Genomic DNA, 18,890 nt, shown 5'->3' with positions numbered 1-18,890 from the left:
TAATGGAGTACTTCACGAGCTGTGATGCATAGAATGGTTTTTGTTATCACTTGGGGTATTCACAGGATGTTCATGCGGATTAACAAAGACAAATAACAAATTTTAGCTCATGGTTTGTAATCGAACCTCTCTACAGTTTTTGCAGGGAATTGGTAGCTGTGCTGGAGCATACTTGGTTAAATGGGGAATGTGAGATTGTAAGGGACTTGAGTCAGTTATTAATTAAGGCATCAAATTCTGGAAGCAGTTCCAGCATGTTGAGCTATTTCATTGTGAACTGGGCATCAGAAAATCATTAACATGGGTGGAAGGTCAGATCTCCATTGTCAATTTGTCTGGCGAATTAGGTGCTGATCCAGCAGATCAACAAACCAACTGTAAGCCCCTCAGTACAGCAAGTCAGAACACAATATTGGTGCCAGATAGATTAGAGTTATGCTTGGATATAGGCCACAATGTTCTGTGGTACAGTCATTGAAATGTAGTGCAGTAAAAGAAAGATGATTTGTTGATATGATGGTTCTGAATTTCCTGTCAATTTGCAAAAGCATAGGTTGAACTATTTGCAACCATCCTCAGCCCGGAGTACTTGGTGAATGATCCAACTTGGACTCAATCGCAGGTTCCCAGCATCACAGATGCCAGTCTTCAGCCAATTCAAATCACTGCACGTGATATCCAGAAACTGCTGAATGTACTGGATACTGCAAAGGCTATGGGCACTGACATCCTGGCTGTAATACTAAAGTAAGAAGTCTCACAACACCAGGTTAAAGTCCAACAGGTTTATTTAGCAGCACAAGCTTTCGGAGTCTCACGAATTCAAGTTGGTGGGAATTTCTCCACTTGCAGAGGTCATGCCCCGCACAACTTGACTGGCACCCCATCCATCATCACCTTAAACAGTCACTCCCTCTGCCACCAACGCACGGTGGCAGCAGTGTGTAGCATCTACAATGAGCCTTTTTGCATGGGGGGGGGGCGCGGTTAGAGGAGGTCACATTTTAAAATTTCAAAAGATTAAATTTGGCACATTACAGATGAATTTAAAACTAGAATATTGTGTTCAGTTTTGGTCACCTTGCTATGCGAAAGATGTTGTTAAACTGGAGAGAGTGCAGAAGATATTTACAAGAATATATTGCCAGGACTCAAGGGGCTGAGTTATAGGGAGAGATTGGACAGGCCAGGACTTTTTCTTTGGAGCATAGGAGGCTAAGGGGTGATCTTATAGAGGTGTATACAATCATGAGAGGCATGGATAGAGTGAATGCACTCAGTCTTTTCCTTGGGGAATTAAGAATTAGAGGGCATTGGTTTAAGTTTAGAGGAGAAAGAGAATTAATGAGAACTTGAGAAGCAACATTTTTTACACAGGGTGGTACGTATGTGGAATGAGCTGCCGGAGGAAGTGATTGAGGCAGGGACATTCACAACATTTAAAAGGCATTTGGACAGATGCATGCATTGGAAAGGTTTAGAGGGATATGGGGCAAATGAGGTTAGTTTAGATGGGCATTTTGGTCGGCATGGACCAGTTTGGGCCGAAGGACCTGCCTCTGTACTGTAGATTCTATGAAATATGAAAAGAGGCAACTAGCTGAGCAAATAAACAATGAGTAACAAAGATGAGTATTAGAGTAATAGGGTGTGTGTTTGCGGCTCAGTCTCTGGGTTGTCACTCATCCTCAACTCAGTCGATGAGAGGGCACGGTGGTGAGTGAGAACCCTAATGGTGCGACTGAGTCAGATGTATGGATACATTCTGCCCTCGCCTCCACACTTTCATCCCACTCTACACATTCTCACCTCCCCCCACATCAACCCCCTTCATGCTGTCACCACCTTCTGTCCTTTGCCATATACTTTCCACTCACTCAGATGCCAATGGGCCCACTCCTAATGTCTCATGCTCTACTCCACCCTGACTGGACTCCTCTCCGGGTGCCCTGGACCATGCTCCCTGGCATCTTTGCTGCCTGGGCCCTGCGCTCTGGCATTTCTTTTCCCTGGGCACCACTCCCGGTCTCCCCAGCCCTCTGTTCCCTGGGTCCTGCGCCTCTACTCTCTGGCTCCTTGGTCCTCGGCTCCCAAGACCCTAAGCTCAATGGCTCTGCTGTTCACTGCTCCTCCAATCAACCAACTTTTTTCCCGCATTGCTGTGGATATGATCCTATGAACAGTTAACATGGGAGAGAAGGGGCCTGTGATTGGAGGAGCTGCTCCATGAGGATTTTTCCATTCAGACTTACCTGTGTGAACAGCATCTTGAAAGCTGATTCAGGGGGTGCACAGAGGGACTTTGCAGGCTGCATTTGGCCCTCAGGCCACACATTGGACAAGCCTGATCTATAAGATGCACTGCGGCAACTCACCAAGACTTCTTAGCACCTTCCAAATCAGTGAGCCCTACCAGTTAAAAACACAAGCACAATGGGAACACCACTACGTACAAGTTCTCCAAATCGCACAACTTTCTGACTTGGACCTATATCGTCATTTCTTCACACTTGGGTGAAGAAATCCTAGAATTTCCCCCCCAACAGCTCTGGATGGTCTGTGGCAGTTGAATAAAACATTTACCTTCTCAAGGATCATTAGGAATGAAGTGAAATATACTCAATCCTTTACACCAGTTCTTGGAAATGTTTACCCAGACACCCTGCTGTCCATCTGCATCTAAAAAGAGGCAGAGAGCACAAATTTTCCGCGCTTACCCAGGTTCGGATCATAACATTTCAGATGCATCAGTTTCCTTTGAAATTACACTTCTCGTCAAAGAGATTAGCAAACATGTCTCCCCCCTCCCCACCCCCACCCCCCCCACCCCACCCCACCCTACCCCCACACCCCACCCTACCCCCACACCCCACCCCACCCTATCCCCACACCCCACCCTACCCCCACACCCCACCCCACCCTATCCCCACACCCCACACCCCGTGCTGGAATTCAGAATCACAGATAGTGTGGAGAAAGCATAATAAACTTGTCTCAATTTATCGAGCTCTAAACTATGATATATCAATAATTCAGAAACCCTCATCAATTTTATTGTGCCATGGGCCGCAATTGTTACATTCTGGGACACTTAAAGAAGTATCTCCGTGTGTGTCTTCAGATTTAATTAATGAGATCCAGGTAAAGTATCCTACAAGGAATGGAGCATAGCTGCATAGTAGTGATATTATATTGCTTTATGAGGCCCCTAAATACATAACTTGATTAAAAGCTTTCTGAGCTTCCAGTGCTGTTGAAGCTAACTGACCTTATAATTGGTTGTTAAAAATTATGACAGCCAGCTGGATAAGTGGGAGAGCTGTGAAACTATCTGTTCGTGCTGCTTGTGTCAGTGATGCAAAGGCACAAAAACAAATCCAATTTTTATAGGTCATGAAGGGCTGTGAAGCATTCTGTCTTCTTTCCAACCAGCTGAACAACGGCATTATTGGTAATATTGAGTAGCTAATTTGATGTGCTGTAGAGAGATTTGGCACTCAGAACATTAGGGGTGGCACGGTGGTTAGCACCACTGCCTCACAGCGCCAGGGACCAGGGTTCAATTCTGGCCTCGGGTCACTGTGTAGAGTTTACACATTCTCCCCATGTCTGCGTGGGTTTCCTCCAGGTGCTCCAGTTTCCTCCCACAGTCCAGTGTGGGTTAGGTTGATTGGCTATGCTAAATTGACCCAAGTGTCAGGGGGATTAGCTAAGGTAAATATGTGGGGTTACGGGAATAAGGCCTGGGTGGGATTGTGGTTGGTGCAGACTCGATGGGCCGAATGGCCTCCTTGTGCTCTGTAGGGATTCTATGATTATTGGATAACCGTTGGTTGTATCATGGTGGCTTAGGCATCATGGTGGTGGCATAGTGGTACTGTCACTGGACTAGTAATCCAGAGACCCAGAGTAATTCTCCAGGGAAAGAAGTGTTGTTGCAATTGTATAGAGTGTTGGTGAGACCACATCTGGAGTATTGTGTCCCGTTTTGGTCTCCTTATTTGAGGAAAGATGTGGTGGCATTGGAGACGGTTCAGTGGAGGTTCACCAGATTGATTTCGGGAATTAAGGGGTTGACGTATGAGGAGAGATTAAACAGTTTGAGCTTGTACTTGCTGGAGTTTAGAAGGATGAGAAGGGATTGATAAAGAAATGTAGACCAATGCCAGTATTTTACCAGCATGCCCGCCCTGGAATCGGAGTGGGCGAGGCTTGCAGAATGGCATTCTCCATTGGCCTCGGGTGGGATCTTATGAGACTCGGGCGGGCGAGGCAATAAAATTCTGGTACAAATTTTTCCTCTTATGGGGCAATCTAGAACAAGAGGCCACAGGTATATGTTATGAGGTGGTAGATTTAAAACTGAGATGAGGAGGAACTACTTCTCGCAGAGGGTGGTGAATTTGTGGAACTCGTCCCAAAGCGCGGTGGAGTCCGAATTGTTGAATGGTTTCAAGAGGGAGATGGATATATTTCCAATAGAAAGGGGAATATGGGGAACAGGTGGGGAGGTGGATTTGAGACCAGGGAGAGAGCAGCCATGATCTGATTGAATGGTGGAGCAGGCTCAAAGGACTGAATTTGCTCACTTCTGCTCCTAATTCCTATGTTCCTATGACCCAGATTCGTATCCCACCACAGCAGGTAGTGAAATTTGAATTTAATAAAAATCTGGAATGTAATGATGACCATTGCTGTTCTGAAATCCCATCTGGTTCACTCATGACTTTTCGGGTAGGCAGTCTGCCATTGTACATGTGACTCCAGAACCACACCGGGGGTCTCGATTTAAAAAGGTGAAATGGTCCAGCAAGCCACTCAGTTGAATTCAACTTCAGTTGAAGGGCAATTAGGGATGGGCAATACATCCTGTGAATGAATTTTAAAAAAGCAGAGGGCACATTTAGATTAAATTGTGATAGATTTTTACGTTCTGCCAACAAGAATAAGACATTTCAGCAGACAAGCATGTGTTTGGACGTAGCTTCCCCATCACGCCACTCCAGGGAGTTCTGACCCACTGATTGTTGGTGTGTAAAAGGCAAGGATCATTAACATCATGTTCCAGAGCAGGGACCCAAGTTTCTGCTCGAGGCAACATTGAAGACATTGGCAAGTGCAGTGAAGTTATGCTCGATTTGCCATGTAAACTCATTTGCATAAATCCAAATGCAAAATTGTCTGTGCATAACAGTAATTGTGCATTGTAATCAATTATTGACTGGAACATGATCACTGATGCATCAAAATTATTGAATTATGCTTATTTCAACTGAAAAGGTGTTCAGATGATTACCACAACCAACGATTGGTTTCAAATGATTGCTGTTCAGTTTATATCTGATGTGGAGTTTACAGTTGATATACAATTTAAATACACACCAAAGGCAGCTCAATTGAGTGAATTTGAGCTGAATTGAAAGTAAATGTACCATTATTATAAGAATCAGTTTTCAGAAACCTTGTAATTATATTAGGAACTGGCACTCGGCGAAGGTTGAAACTGGATTGGGTAGACTCTGACTGAAATTGAGAGAACACTGGTTAGATTGTCTTCTAAAAGTGTTACTTAACAAGTTTGTGGTTCAGAGAGACAATAATACTCATTAAGTATTAGTGGGGATTGAATGATTGTGAGATGACTCTCATTTTGTTCATCAAAAGAGTCCTAACTAATACGTCATTAGTGAAAAGGAGACCGATCTCTGATTAGAGTCCCCTCTGGATCTACAGTCTTTCACATAAAGTCCTATCCACCCCTTTTTGTGGTGAACCCTGTTAACCTCTACCTCGAAGTGGAGGAGTGGACATTGGAAATCAAACCAAACTTCCATTGCGGCATGAAGAGTGACACCTACAATTGTTTGGTACTTTCGGTGGATGTGGCACAATAGTAATGCAGTATGGACTGTGGCAAAGGGCGAAAGCAAAGAAATGCTCTACTGACTATCCACTGCAGTTGCCAAATTACCTCGATGCCTTGGGTGCTCCTTGCCTTTGAGATTGTGTGAAAACAGCATAGTCAGCAGTACAAGCCCTTCCTTCCCCCTACAGCTAAAGCCACGCTAAGGAATTTGACCAAAGTGTGAGTGTCCTGACGAGCAGTATTGCTCTTATTGGAGCTCTGGTTATGTATTTCTGTGAAATATAGAATAAAGATAAGTAATTATTATTCAGGTCACAGCTGGAGTACTTGCAATAAATAAAAGATCCTGCCTCAGAAAATACATTTATTCTGTACTTAAGTTTATTTAGCCACACGAAGATATTGAATTTGCGATATTTGCAATATGGAAAGGAATCCACTATTAAAAAAAATCTTAGTGATATGGACTGCTTGGGTAACTCCAGACAACTTTGGCAGATTAACCCTCAAAGTTCAAACAAGTATAATAATGTAAATTGGCAATGTATTCAACACTTAACATAATTACAGAAGGAATGCAAATGCTCAGTACAGATTGACTTGTACAGCATACTGTAAAGTTTAAGCTCATCGAGCCAAGCTAATTGTGTCTAGTCAGTGCCGATGACCTTCTGAGTCTTCAGCCAATACAAAACAGCTGCAACTTTATTTGGGAATTCATACGGATAGTGGTTGATACCATGTCTAACCCAGCCAGCATGCAACAAAGGTGGGAATGTCTTCTGTGTACTTGAGATTATTTGAGGCCATTTGGCCCATCAAGCCTGCACCGACTCTCCTAAAGGCCATCTTACCCAGGCCCAGTTCCCCCTATGCCCGTAACCCCATCCATTAAGCATGGCCAATCCACCTAACCTACACATTTTGGACTATGGGAGGAAACCCAAGCAGACACGGGGAGAACATGCAAACAGCACACAATCACCCAAGGCCGGAACTGAACCCGGGTCCCTGGCACTGAGGCAGCAGTGCTACCACTGCGCCGCCCGTTCGTTCTCAAAACATCATGATTCACAACAGGATTCCTCCCTCCCTTGTCTAGCCCCAGCAGAGTAGCTCCTGGTGTATTTAACACCTATCGTTAAACGTTAACCCTGTAAATTCTAATACTGCTCAGGATGCTTACACAGCTCCATTTGATAAAAGTTAAATCAATCAATAGGCTGAGCTGGAGGGGGTGTATATCACAATCAAATATTAAATAATTGCACTTACAGAAGTAGGCAATGGTACAGGTGACATACAAAAAGTGATTTTCTTCTGCACATGTTGCTAAGCACCTGTCAATGTATTTTTAGATGGCAGAGGTATTTCTTCATACGTTATTCTAACATAAGGCTGTTTCATTGGTAAATACCAATACTCAAAATTGAAGTAAAGGTAAAAGGTTTTCTCCAGTACAACCTTATCAACTATTTCCAACAGACTTAATACCAGTTCCTTCACTGAATGCGGTGGTCTAAACGGAAAATAAAAGGAAATTATTTCTTCTCCGAGAGTTTTGTTACTGTGTGGCCCAAAGATGTTGGTATCGTTCCCAAGGTAGGTTGGCTCGCCACTGTACAGAAATATTCTGGTGTAGTTGGTTTCTATCGGGCTCTTAAAGACGGCACCTAATTCAAACAGTATCTGGTAAGTTCTCAATACAAATGCTGAACAGTCATAAGATTTGAACCACACTGTGGCATTCGGAGAAGGATCAGATTGAACAGTCCATGTCTCGTAATATATTCCAGTTCTGTTATCCTCCTTCACCCACATGGCCAATTTGTTGAACATTTTACCTGAATACAGATAAACAAAAAGAGTTACAAATGATAAAACAAGCTTCTTAAAATTATGTATATTCATAGATGTTCAAGCGAAATCTAAATCGAAATGTTTGACAGAATATTAAATTGCAAGATCAGAACTTAAACATCTACTGTGACTAGGGTCATAGAGCAATACAGCATAGAAACAGGCCCTTCGGCCCATGGTGCCCTCCCAATTGCCCACGTTTGGTCCATAACCCTCTAATTGTTTCCCATCCATGTACTTATCCAAAATGCTTTTGAATAACTTTTGAAAAGTTGCTATACTGTGCACAGAAGACAGATATTTTAAACATTCTGAGCCCCAATTACATTGAATTGCATTGGAATTCTAAAATGGTAGAAATCTTTAAAAATGGACAAACAGTATTGTAGCTGCTGTACATTGTTTAAATTGCAAAGTACAGACATTATGAAAATGGGTAGGTGGAAGATTTTAATCACATTTTTCACATCACTCCATTTGATGTTTAAATGTTGTGTTTTAATTTATTTTAAAATGTTGATCTTGGATCTTTTTAAATGTTGCCTCAATCACTTTCTCCGGCAGCTCGATCCATATACGCACCACCCTCTGTGTGAAGAAGTTGCCCCTCAGATCCCTTTTAAATCTTTCCCCTCTAGCTTTCAATTCCCCTTCCCTGGGAAAAAAAACTATATGCGTTCATCCTATCTATGCCCCACATGATTTTATACCCCTCAATAAAGTCACCCCTCATTCTCCTACATTCAGGGATAACCAGGGGATTTTCACAGTTACTTCACTGCGGTGTGAATGTAAGCCTACTTGTGACTAATAAACATTGTTTGAGTTTCATTAACTAAAAGTAAACTTTCTAGAGGATTGTTGTATCTGGATGCTACACACAACTGTATATAGAATCTGGTTACACTGTACCCCACTGCTACAATGGATCTTCCAGGCATTCAACGTTCAGGGGCAGAGTTTCTTTTGGTGCCATTAACAGTGTTAATGTACACAAGGGCAGGATCAGCAGTAGCTATGTTGTACCAGCATGCAAACCTTTAGCTACAATGGATTGTAACAAGCACGTGTTGCTTTCAGGTTTGTGTGTGACCTGTGCTCCGCTGCTGTGATGTTGGTAATTCCCATGATCCGCTAGCCCCACAGAACAGATAAACAACCCATGCACAGACAAACGCATTGTAAGCAGCTTAATTCACATCGTAAAGCTCCAAGTTAGCACAAGCAACAGGAAATCTTTCCTGGTGAAATCCAGGAATGAACCCCTCCCAGGAACGCACAGAGATTAGGCTGAAGTGTGACAAAATCACAAGATCCTTGCCATAATCCAGCTGTGCATTCTCCGGGTATGTTCCAGACCCCCAGTTAGGGAACCTGTGACAAAATGGCACGTTGCCAATTATCATGGATATTGCAAGATTCAAAGAATGTGGAAGGAACCTAAATTTCAATGTTTTCTCTCAACACCAGCAGAGACTGGTAGGAAAAATTGGATTTCAACATTAACATTAACAACCTGTATACTTTGCAATATTGTTTCTGCCAAGAAGTGTCTTCCAAACAGGATGTTTCAAATGGCAATTTTGTCCAAATAGACGGAACTGCAGTTTAAACTGAATTATGTTCATGCTTGCATTTTTAAATGCATTGCATTTTGTTGACCTTCTGTTGCTTTTAAACTGCAGATTAATTTTCTGTATGCTAATGAGCCTATTCTAAATATCATCCTTTAATCACGTGAACCCTTTCAAGCGTAGGTTAATGAAAGTAATCTTCGGAACAGCCAATTGATCTTGGCACATTACAGTTTGTCAGTGAACAAGCTTACCAGTTATTTCAGATACTTTGACCAAGGAACCATTTTCCTTCCAGTGTAAATCATCTATCCCCTCAAAGAAACACGCGGCTCCCTGATTGCACCAGAAAGGAGCTTCAATTCCAGGTCGGAGATGTGGGAAGGTGCAGTTCCCAAGCTGAAAGAGTTCATACCACTCCATGGTGTAGTTTTTGCCTGTCCGAATGTTCCGGAAACCAATGGCATCGTGCATGATATGCTGCGATTGGGGGGGGGGGGGGGGGAAGAAACTCAAATCAATTATCATCTCATCACTAATGTAAATCTTAAATAACAACTACCCTAACTCTACCTATTTGGAAGGTTCCCCTGATAGATTCTTAAATAAGTGATATCCAGCGTCAACTGCACAGAGAATTCTGGAGGAAACTTGCATTCTTGTGGTTGCAAATTCGAGTAAAATTTTAGATTTAATGAAAGGTAACACTGCAAAGTAGGTACGTACATCCCGTCGCACCTTTAAAGTTTATTATTGTCACAAGTAGGGGGCGGCATGGTGACACAGTGGTTAGCACTGCTGCCTCACAGTGCCAGGACCCTGTGTTCGATTACCGGCTTGGGTCACTGTCTGTGCGGAGTCTGCACATTCTCCCCGTGTCTGAGTGGGTTTGCTCCGGGAGCTCCGGTTTCCTCAGACAGTCTAAAAGACGTGCTGGTTAGGTGCATTGGCCATGCTAAATTGACCCTCATTGTACCTGAACAGGCTCCTGAGTGTGGCGACTAGGGGATTTTCACAGTAACTTCATTGTGGTGTTAATGTAAGCCTACTTGTGACACTAATAAATAAATAAACTTTAAACATCAACACTGCAATGAAGTTACTGTGAAAATCCCCTAGTGCCACACTCTGGCGCCTGTTTGGGTACACTCGGGGAGAATTTAGCATGGCCAATGCACCTAACCAGCATGTCTTTCGGACTGTGGGAGGAAACCGGAGCACCTGGGGGAAACCCGTGCAGACACGGGGAGAATGTGCAGACTCCACACAATCCGTGACCCAAGCCAGGAACTGAACCCAGTGGTATATGTCCTACATTTGGTGTCAACTCCAGTATGACTACCTCAATCACATTATAAAACTACGCCTGCAATCCGATTATGCAGTTGCTGGAAAGTTAATAGGCATCTTGTTTTGCCCTACGGTTTCACACAGCTCATTTTCATTCATGCATCTTAGCATACATTGTGGATGAAGTGTTGCAAAAAAAAATAAAGGTCCATCCGTAACTGCAATTCAACAGTGTGATTCTAATCAATTGCAATAGCAGAAACCGCTTCATAAAGTGATCAAGAGTCCCCTCACAAATAGTAAGATGGGCAGTCACAAATCACCAAACCATCATTACGTGATCTCCACCATACTCCTGCCCGTGTACCATACTTTATCCAGGCCAGCACTGGGAGTTTCAGCAGATACTAGTCTCCTCCTTAAAACCTGAAAGGGGAAACACACAGTGCACCTCACACACCTGAAAGATGTACCAAACAATTTGGGTTAAAAAAGAATTCAGGAACACCAGGTTTAAAAGTTGCAGCCCATTTTAGTGTCACGGTTATGGTTTTGTCCTGTGGTTTTCAGAAGTTCAGAAACGATCTCAGTTTTACACAGGTACTGGAGCTGACACCCATGTGCTCACCATGTGCTGCAGAATGATACACCGTCAGTTCAGTTCACTGCCTAATGCAGTAGTGAGTGACGTGACATCCTTGATACTCAAGTACACATACGCATGACAATATATTTCCTTTCATATTGGAAATAGATATAGATAGATATAGAACAGTACAGCACAGAACAGGCAATTCGGCCCACGATGTTGTGCCGAGCTTTATCTGAAACCAAGATCAAGCTATCCCACTCCCTACCATCCTGGTGTGCTCCATGTGCCTATCCAATAACCGCTTAAATGTTCCTAAAGTGTCTGACTCCACTATCACTGCAGGCAGTCCATTCCACACCCCAACCACTCTCTGCGTAAAGAACCTACCTCTGATATCCTTCCTATATTAGGCAAGAATTAGGGGGCATAAGATGGGAACAGAAACTGTCAGGGAAAGGCACTGATGAAAAGTGGAACTTTTTCAAGGAACAAATACTGGGTGTCCTTGATAGGTATGTCCCTGTCAGGCAGGGAGGAAATGGCCGAGTGAGGGAACCGTGGTTCACAAAAGAGGTGGAATGTCTTGTGAAAAGGAAGAGGGAAGCTTATGTAGAGATGAGGAAACAAGGTTCAGATGGCTCGACTGAGGGTTACAAGTTAGCAAGGAACGAGCTGAAAAAGGGGCTGAGGAGAGCTAGGAGGGGACATGAGAAGTCCTTGGCGGGTCGGATCAAGGAAAACCCCAAGGCTTTTTACTCTTATGTGAGGAATAAAAGAATGACCAGGGTGAGGTTAGGGCCGGTCAAGGACAGTGGTGGGAACTTGTGTATGGAATCAGTAGAGATAGGCGAGGTGATGAATGAATACTTTTCTTCAGTGTTCACCAAGGAGAGGGGCCATGTTTTTCAGGAAGAGAAGGTGTTACAGGCTAATAGGCTGGAGGAAATAGATGTTCGGAGGGAGGATGTATTGGCAGTTTTGAATAAACTGAAGGTCGATAAGTCCCCTGGGCCTGATGAAATGTATCCTAGGATTCTTTGGGAGGCGAGGGATGAGATTGCAGAGCCTTTGGCTTTGATCTTTGGGTCCTCGCTGTCCACGGGGATGGTGCCAGAGGACTGGAGAGTGGCAAATGTTGTTCCTCTGTTTAAGAAAGGGAATAGAAATGACCCTGGTAATTATAGACCGGTTAGTCTGACTTCGGTGGTTGGTAAATTGATGGAAAAGGTCCTTAGGGATGGGATTTACGACCATTTAGAAAGATGCGGATTAATCCGGGATAGTCAGCACGGATTTGTGAAGGGCAAATCGTGCCTCACAAATTTGATAGAATTTTTTGAGGAGGTAACTAGGTGTGTTGATGAAGGTAGGGCGGTTGATGTCATATACATGGATTTTAGTAAGGCGTTTGATAAGGCCCCCCATGGTCGGCTTATGATGAAAGTAAGGAGGTGTGGGATAGAGGGAAAGTTGGCCGATTGGATAGGTAACTGGCTGTCTGATCGAAGACAGAGGGTGGTGGTGGATGGAAAATTTTCGGACTGGAGGCAGGTTGCTAGCGGAGTGCCGCAGGGATCGGTGCTTGGTCCTCTGCTCTTTGTGATTTTTATTAATGACTTAGAGGAGGGGGCTGAAGGGTGGATCAGTAAATTTGCTGATGACACCAAGATTGGTGGAGTAGTGGATGAGGTGGAGGGGTGTTGTAGGCTGCAAAGAGACATAGATAGGATGCAAAGCTGGGCTGAAAAATGGCAAATGGAGTTTAACCCTGATAAATGTGAGGTGATTCATTTTGGTAGGACTAATTTAAATGTGGATTACAGGGTCAAAGGTAGGGTTCTGAAGACTGTGGAGGAACAGAGAGATCTTGGGGTCCATATCCACAGATCTCTAAAGGTTGCCACTCAAGTGGATAGAGCTGTGAAGAAGGCATATAGTGTGTTAGCTTTTATTAACAGGGGGTTGGAGTTTAAGAGCCGTGGGGTTATGCTGCAATTGTACAGGACCTTGGTGAGACCGCATTTGGAATATTGCGTGCAGTTCTGGTCACCTCACTATAAGAAGGATGTGGAAGCGCTGGAAAGAGTGCAGAGGAGATTTACCAGGATGCTGCCTGGTTTGGAGTGTCGGTCTTATGAGGAAAGGTTGAGGGAGCTGGGGCTGTTCTCTCTGGAGCGGAGGAGATTGAGGGGAGACTTAATAGAGGTTTATAAAATGATGAAGGGGATAGATCGAGTGAACGTTCAAAGACTATTTCCTCGGGTGGATGGAGCTATTACGAGGGGGCATAACTATAGGGTTCATGGTGGGAGATATAGGAAGGATATCAGAGGTAGGTTCTTCACGCAGAGAGTGGTTGGGGTGTGGAATGGACTGCCTGCAGTGATAGTGGAGTCAGACACTTTAGGAACATTTAAGCGGTTATTGGATAGGCACATGGAGCACACCAGGATGGTAGGGAGTGGGATAGCTTGATCTTGGTTTCAGATGAAGGTCGGCACAACATCGTGGGCCGAAGGGCCTGTTCTGTGCTGTACTGTTCTATGTTCTATGTATATCTCCCACCACGAACCCTATAGTTATGCCCCCTTGTAATAGCTCCAATATAAATAGCAATATAAAAGTTAGCCTTGTTCTGACAACTGCAAAATCTGCACTGGATTGCCATACAGATTTGCGTAGAGTACATTTGTTGGGTCATTACAAAAAAAAACAATTAAAAACTCACAAAATGTCCAAGCAGATCTCCATATTTGAACTCCCAAACAGGGGTCTGAAGCCGATAAACTTCTATAATGTCCTGGTCATTCATCTGAGGAATCTCCCCATCAGGAGAGCCTGTGGGGCAGAATGGGTATATGGGCTGGCAGAATGGATCCGGTCTGGGCCGGTGATCAAATCGTCTGTAAAGATAATAATGACAACAGGCAAAACACCATCAAATGTCAAGTCAAAATTTGGTAGCTAAGTATTGCAATGTAAATTAATTTTACAACTTTATGTGAGAACACTTCTGAGGGAGAGAAGGTTGAAAAAAATCATAGTCGGGTGATCTATCATCAGAGGCAGGTGAGCTGCAGTCATGTGGAGAATATCTCAGGAAGGAGTCAATCTTGTGGCTGAGTACGATTGCCAACTCTCCTGCATTATCCTGGAGATCCAGTAATTAAAGCTCACTCTCGTAAACACTCAACTCAAGGGCACAAAATTTGTTTCCAATTTGTAAATGATTTTGTCAATTAGTCAATTGCTGGGGATGGAGACAGTGAACTGTTTGAGAAAATGAAGAGGTCAGAAACAGATCACATGGTGATAACTCCATGAATGATTCTGGATTTGGCATAGCTGTCTGGCTAAGTGCAGATTTAGAACTTCTAGCCTTTTGTGATCTTAAATTACTCCCTTTTTAAAGCCCTTGGAGCAATGTGAAAAATTAGTGAACCCCACACAAGGGCAGAAGTTTCTCCTTGCCTTATTCATGGACTTTGGGGAGTTGTCGAACCCGATCTTTCTCCTCTGCTAAACAGTTTGATTCTTGTTCCAGGACACCTCACGCATAATGTCAAGTTTTATCTACCAGGACACATCCTCTTTTTCTTTGTCACTAATTTGTCTGCAGTTCACAACAGCAATGTGGACAGAAACACATTGTAATGTCCCAATGTGCTTCACAGAGGCACAATAAAACCAAGCTACATTTGGAGACATTAGATGACCAAGAGCTTGGTCAAAGAGGTGTAGAAAGGCTTTTCCCAGAACTCGGCAACTAGGCAGTTGATGAAACAGCCACCTATAGCAGAGCAATTAAAATTGGAGATGCACAAGAGGCCAGAATTGAGGAGTGAATCCTGAATTCTAATTGATCCATCATTGGTGACCATGCCTTCAGTTGCCTAGACCCCAAACTCTGGATCAACTCCCTAGAATGGCTAGAATTGGAGGAGGGCAGATATCTCAGAAGGTTGTGGGACTGAAGGGGATTGCAGCCAGAGGCCACCAAGATTTGAAAAGATGGAAGAGAACATTAAAATGAAGATTTGCTTGAGTAAGTGCCACTCTCAGTCAATGAGCCTACAGAGGAATATAAATAGGTTAAGCGAATGGGCAAAAACTTGGCAGATGGAATGTAACCTAGGAAGTTATGCACTTTGGTAGAAAGAATAAAGGAGCTGAACATTATCTAAATCGAAAAAGATGTCAGAAAGCTGCAGCACAGAGGGATTTGGGGGTCCTTGTGTACAAATCAGAATAAGCTAGCATGGAAGTGAAGCGGGGAATAGGGAAGGCAAAAGGAATGTTGGCCTTTATTTCAAAGGAGTACAAAAATAGGTAAGCTTTGCTAAAACTATACAAGACACTAATTAGACCACACCTAGAATACTGTGAACAATTTTGGTCCCCTAATCGAAGGAAAGGTATACGAGCATTGGAGACAGTCCAGAGAAGGTTCACTGGGTTGATCCCTAGGATTTTCCTGCAAGGAGGTTGAGTAGGTTGGGTCTGTACTCATTGGAGTTTAGAAGAATGAGAGGCAACCTTATTGAGACATTGGGCGGCACAGTGATTAGCACTGCTGCCTCACAATGCCAGGGACCTGGATTCGATTCCTGACTTGGGTCACTGTCTGTGTGGAGTTTGCACATTCTCCCCATGTCTGTGCGAGTTTCCTCCAGGTGCTCCGGTTTCCTCCCACAGTCCAAAGATGTGTGGGTTAGGTGGATTGGCCATGTAATTGCCCCTTAGTGTCAGGGGAACTAGCTAGGGTAAATGCATTGGGTTATGGGGATAGGGCCTGGGTGAGATTGTGGTCGGTGCAAAATCTATGGGCTGAATTGCCTCCTTCTGCACTGTAGGATTCTATGATTCTATGACATGTAGTATTCTCGGAATCCTTGACAGAGTGGATGCTGAGAGGCTGTTTTCCCTTGTGGGAGAGTCTAGGACCAGAAAGAATAACCTCAGAGTAGGGAGTCACCAGTTTAAGACAGAGATGAAGAAGAATTTCTTGTCCGAGGGTAGTGAAGGTATGGAATTCTTTACCGCAGAGGGCTGTAGAGGTTGGGTTGTTAAGTATGTTCAAGGCTGAGATGGACAGATTTTTAATCAGCAAGGGAATCAAAGGTTATCGGAATAAGGCAGGAAAGTGGAGCTGAAGAATATATCGGATCAGTCAATGATCTTACTGAATGGTGGAACAGACTCGATGGGCTGAATGATCCACGCTGCTCCTAGGTCTTTAGGGGAATTTCACAGTAACTTCATTGCAGTGTTAATGTAAGCCTTACGTGCGACTAATAAATAAACTTTATAGTTTTATGGAGCACAGGAGCGATATAGGAAAGGGACTTGCTATGAGGTAAGACAGAGGCAGCAGAGTTTTGGATGACATCAATTTATGGAAGGCAGAATGTGAGAGACCAGCCAGAAGCACAAGGAATAGTTAAGTCCAGAGATAAAAAAGACAAGAGCGAGAGCTTCAGCAGCAGATGAACTAAGGGATGAAGTCAGGTGATGTTATGGAGGTGGGAATAGGCAGTGCTAGAGATGGAGCGATGGCGTGAATACGAGGTCAGGAACTCACCTCGGAATGAAATGAAACACAAAGATTATGAACACAGACTTGAACTCAGACTGTTGCCAGGGAGAGGGATGGAGTTGGTAACTAGGGAGCTGAGTGAACAAAGACCTTTTGTTAATTTGGACAATTGCTGTTTCTTTCGAAGCAAGACTTGGAGAAAAACCATTACAAAACATGTTAGTAATTATGATCATGAGCGCACATCTGATATTCCTTGATAAGATGGGCCCCACCGGGGAAAAATAAATGTACTCGGATAGCATCTCCACTTTCACCCCGACACGTGGGACAGCTGCATACCAAATTGGCAGTTCTAACAAGCACTATGTGCCAGAGTCACACAGTTCACTGCCACCTCGATTCCATTTGGTTAGGTTGATTGGCTATGCTAAATTGCACCTTGGGTGTCCCAAGATGTGCAAGTTAGGGGGATTAGCAGGGTAAATACATGGGGTTACAGGGATAGGGTCTGGGTAAGATGCTGTGTTGGAGAATCGGTGCAGACTTGATGGACCGAATGGCCTGCCTCTGCACTGTAGGGATTCTATGATTCATTGCAAGCTTCTACTTTGCATTTTAAAAGTTAAATGTCTCCTCTTTAAATAGAAATCCAGTTGTCAAGAAGTTTTTAAAGTTTAACGCTTATTTATTAGTGTCACAAGTAGGCTTACATTAACACTGCAATGAAGTTACTGTGAAAGTCCTCTAGTCACCACACTCTGGCACCTGTTCGGGTACACTGCGGGAGAATTTAATATGGCCAATGCACCTAACCAACACGTCTTTCAGACTGTGGGAGGAAACTAGAGCACCCGGAGGAAACCCACGCAGACACGGAGAGAACGTGCAGACTCCACACAGACAGTGACCCAAGCCAGGAATTGAAACCGGGTCCTTGGCGCTGAGTGCCGCCCTTAAAATATTGTAGATGCTGGGGTTCTGAAATGTAAACAGTGACTGTTTCAGACCAGGCAAAAATTCCTCACCCTGAGACAATTTTACTCTCCACAGATACCACCAGACCCAGAGTGTTTCCAGTATTTGCTGTTTACATGTCCAGTTGTAATCATTGGCCTACCACCGTCTCTATGGTCCTTGAAATCTACCTCTTTCAACAAACATTTGGTCATCTATCCCCATCTCTCTTCTATAATGCCCTAGGTTGTTTTACTTTCAAGAGGCTACACAAAGTTTTCTTCTAAATGAAGAAATTGAACCTTTAAAGGCCCCAAGGGGGTGGCATGGTTTTACATTATCAGTGGCAGCACCATTATTTATCCCAAACAGCAGGTCACTGCAAAGAAACAATGTCTGTGCTTTTATTAGAGTTTAATTTCCAACTCTGCAACTTACTTTCAATGCCCCTACAGCCCTTGAGGGATCGCTTCCGCGTTGCACAGGGCTTTGTAACCAAAGCGAGTTCAGCCTGGGCTGCAGCTTACCTGTAAGGCACTGGCCATGTCTGCTGTGTGGCTCCCCAGCCAGCAGCGCTGGGGGATCCCAGCAAAGACAGCCAGAGGCAGGCAACGCTCCACGGGCTGATCCCCATCCTGCAGCGGCGGGAGCTCAGCTGATCTGAACCCTCCCTCTCTCTCACAGACACAGCCACCAGCCCTGTTACACAATGTTACTGGTTCCTGTTTCCGAGTCACATGAACCGTTTGCTGATTCATGGCTCGTTGCCTGTTGAACTGTCAGCACCAACTCATTGCGGGGAGCCGCGCTCTCTCAAACAGCAAAAAATCCACATTTATCTGAGGTTTTAAATAATTAAGGAGTGTGAGATTAAAATACATTTCTGCAACAGCAACATAGTCCAAGCGATGATGTCTGCCTCTCCCCTTTGTGTCTACAATCTGTCCCCTTTTTGCTTCTGAAATTCGATGTGGGTATTTTTAAATTTCTAAGTTATTTATTTAAGTTTAGTGTCACAAGTAGGTTTACATTAACACTACAATGAAGTTACTGTGAAAATCCCCAAGTCGCCACACTCCAGCGCCTGTTCGAATACATTGAGGGAGAATTTAGCAGGGCCAATGCAGCTAACCAGCACGTCTTTGGACTGTGGGAGGAAACTGGAGCACCCGGAGGAAACCCACGCAGACACGGGGAGTATGTGCATAGACAGTG

General features: G+C 44.0%; 1 protein-coding gene across 1 annotated transcript; it reads right to left on the bottom strand.

Annotated features, from left to right (window-relative positions):
* Positions 1–5,310: 5,310 nt before the first annotated feature.
* On the bottom strand, positions 5,311–18,404 carry cln5 (CLN5 lysosomal BMP synthase). Its single transcript, XM_078221595.1, has 4 exons — positions 18,203–18,404; positions 13,911–14,085; positions 9,555–9,780; positions 5,311–7,710 (listed from the first exon to the last, which is right to left on the bottom strand). Exons 1-4 carry the CDS (start codon positions 18,307–18,309, stop codon positions 7,199–7,201), a joined length of 1,020 nt encoding a protein of 339 aa, XP_078077721.1. The 5' UTR covers positions 18,310–18,404; the 3' UTR covers positions 5,311–7,198.
* Between the last annotated feature and the right edge of the window lie 486 nt (positions 18,405–18,890).

This window comes from Mustelus asterias, chromosome 10 (genome assembly GCF_964213995.1).
Source record: "Mustelus asterias chromosome 10, sMusAst1.hap1.1, whole genome shotgun sequence".
Lineage (NCBI taxonomy): Eukaryota > Metazoa > Chordata > Chondrichthyes > Carcharhiniformes > Triakidae > Mustelus > Mustelus asterias.
This window is presented reverse-complemented; position numbering and strand designations above follow the sequence as displayed.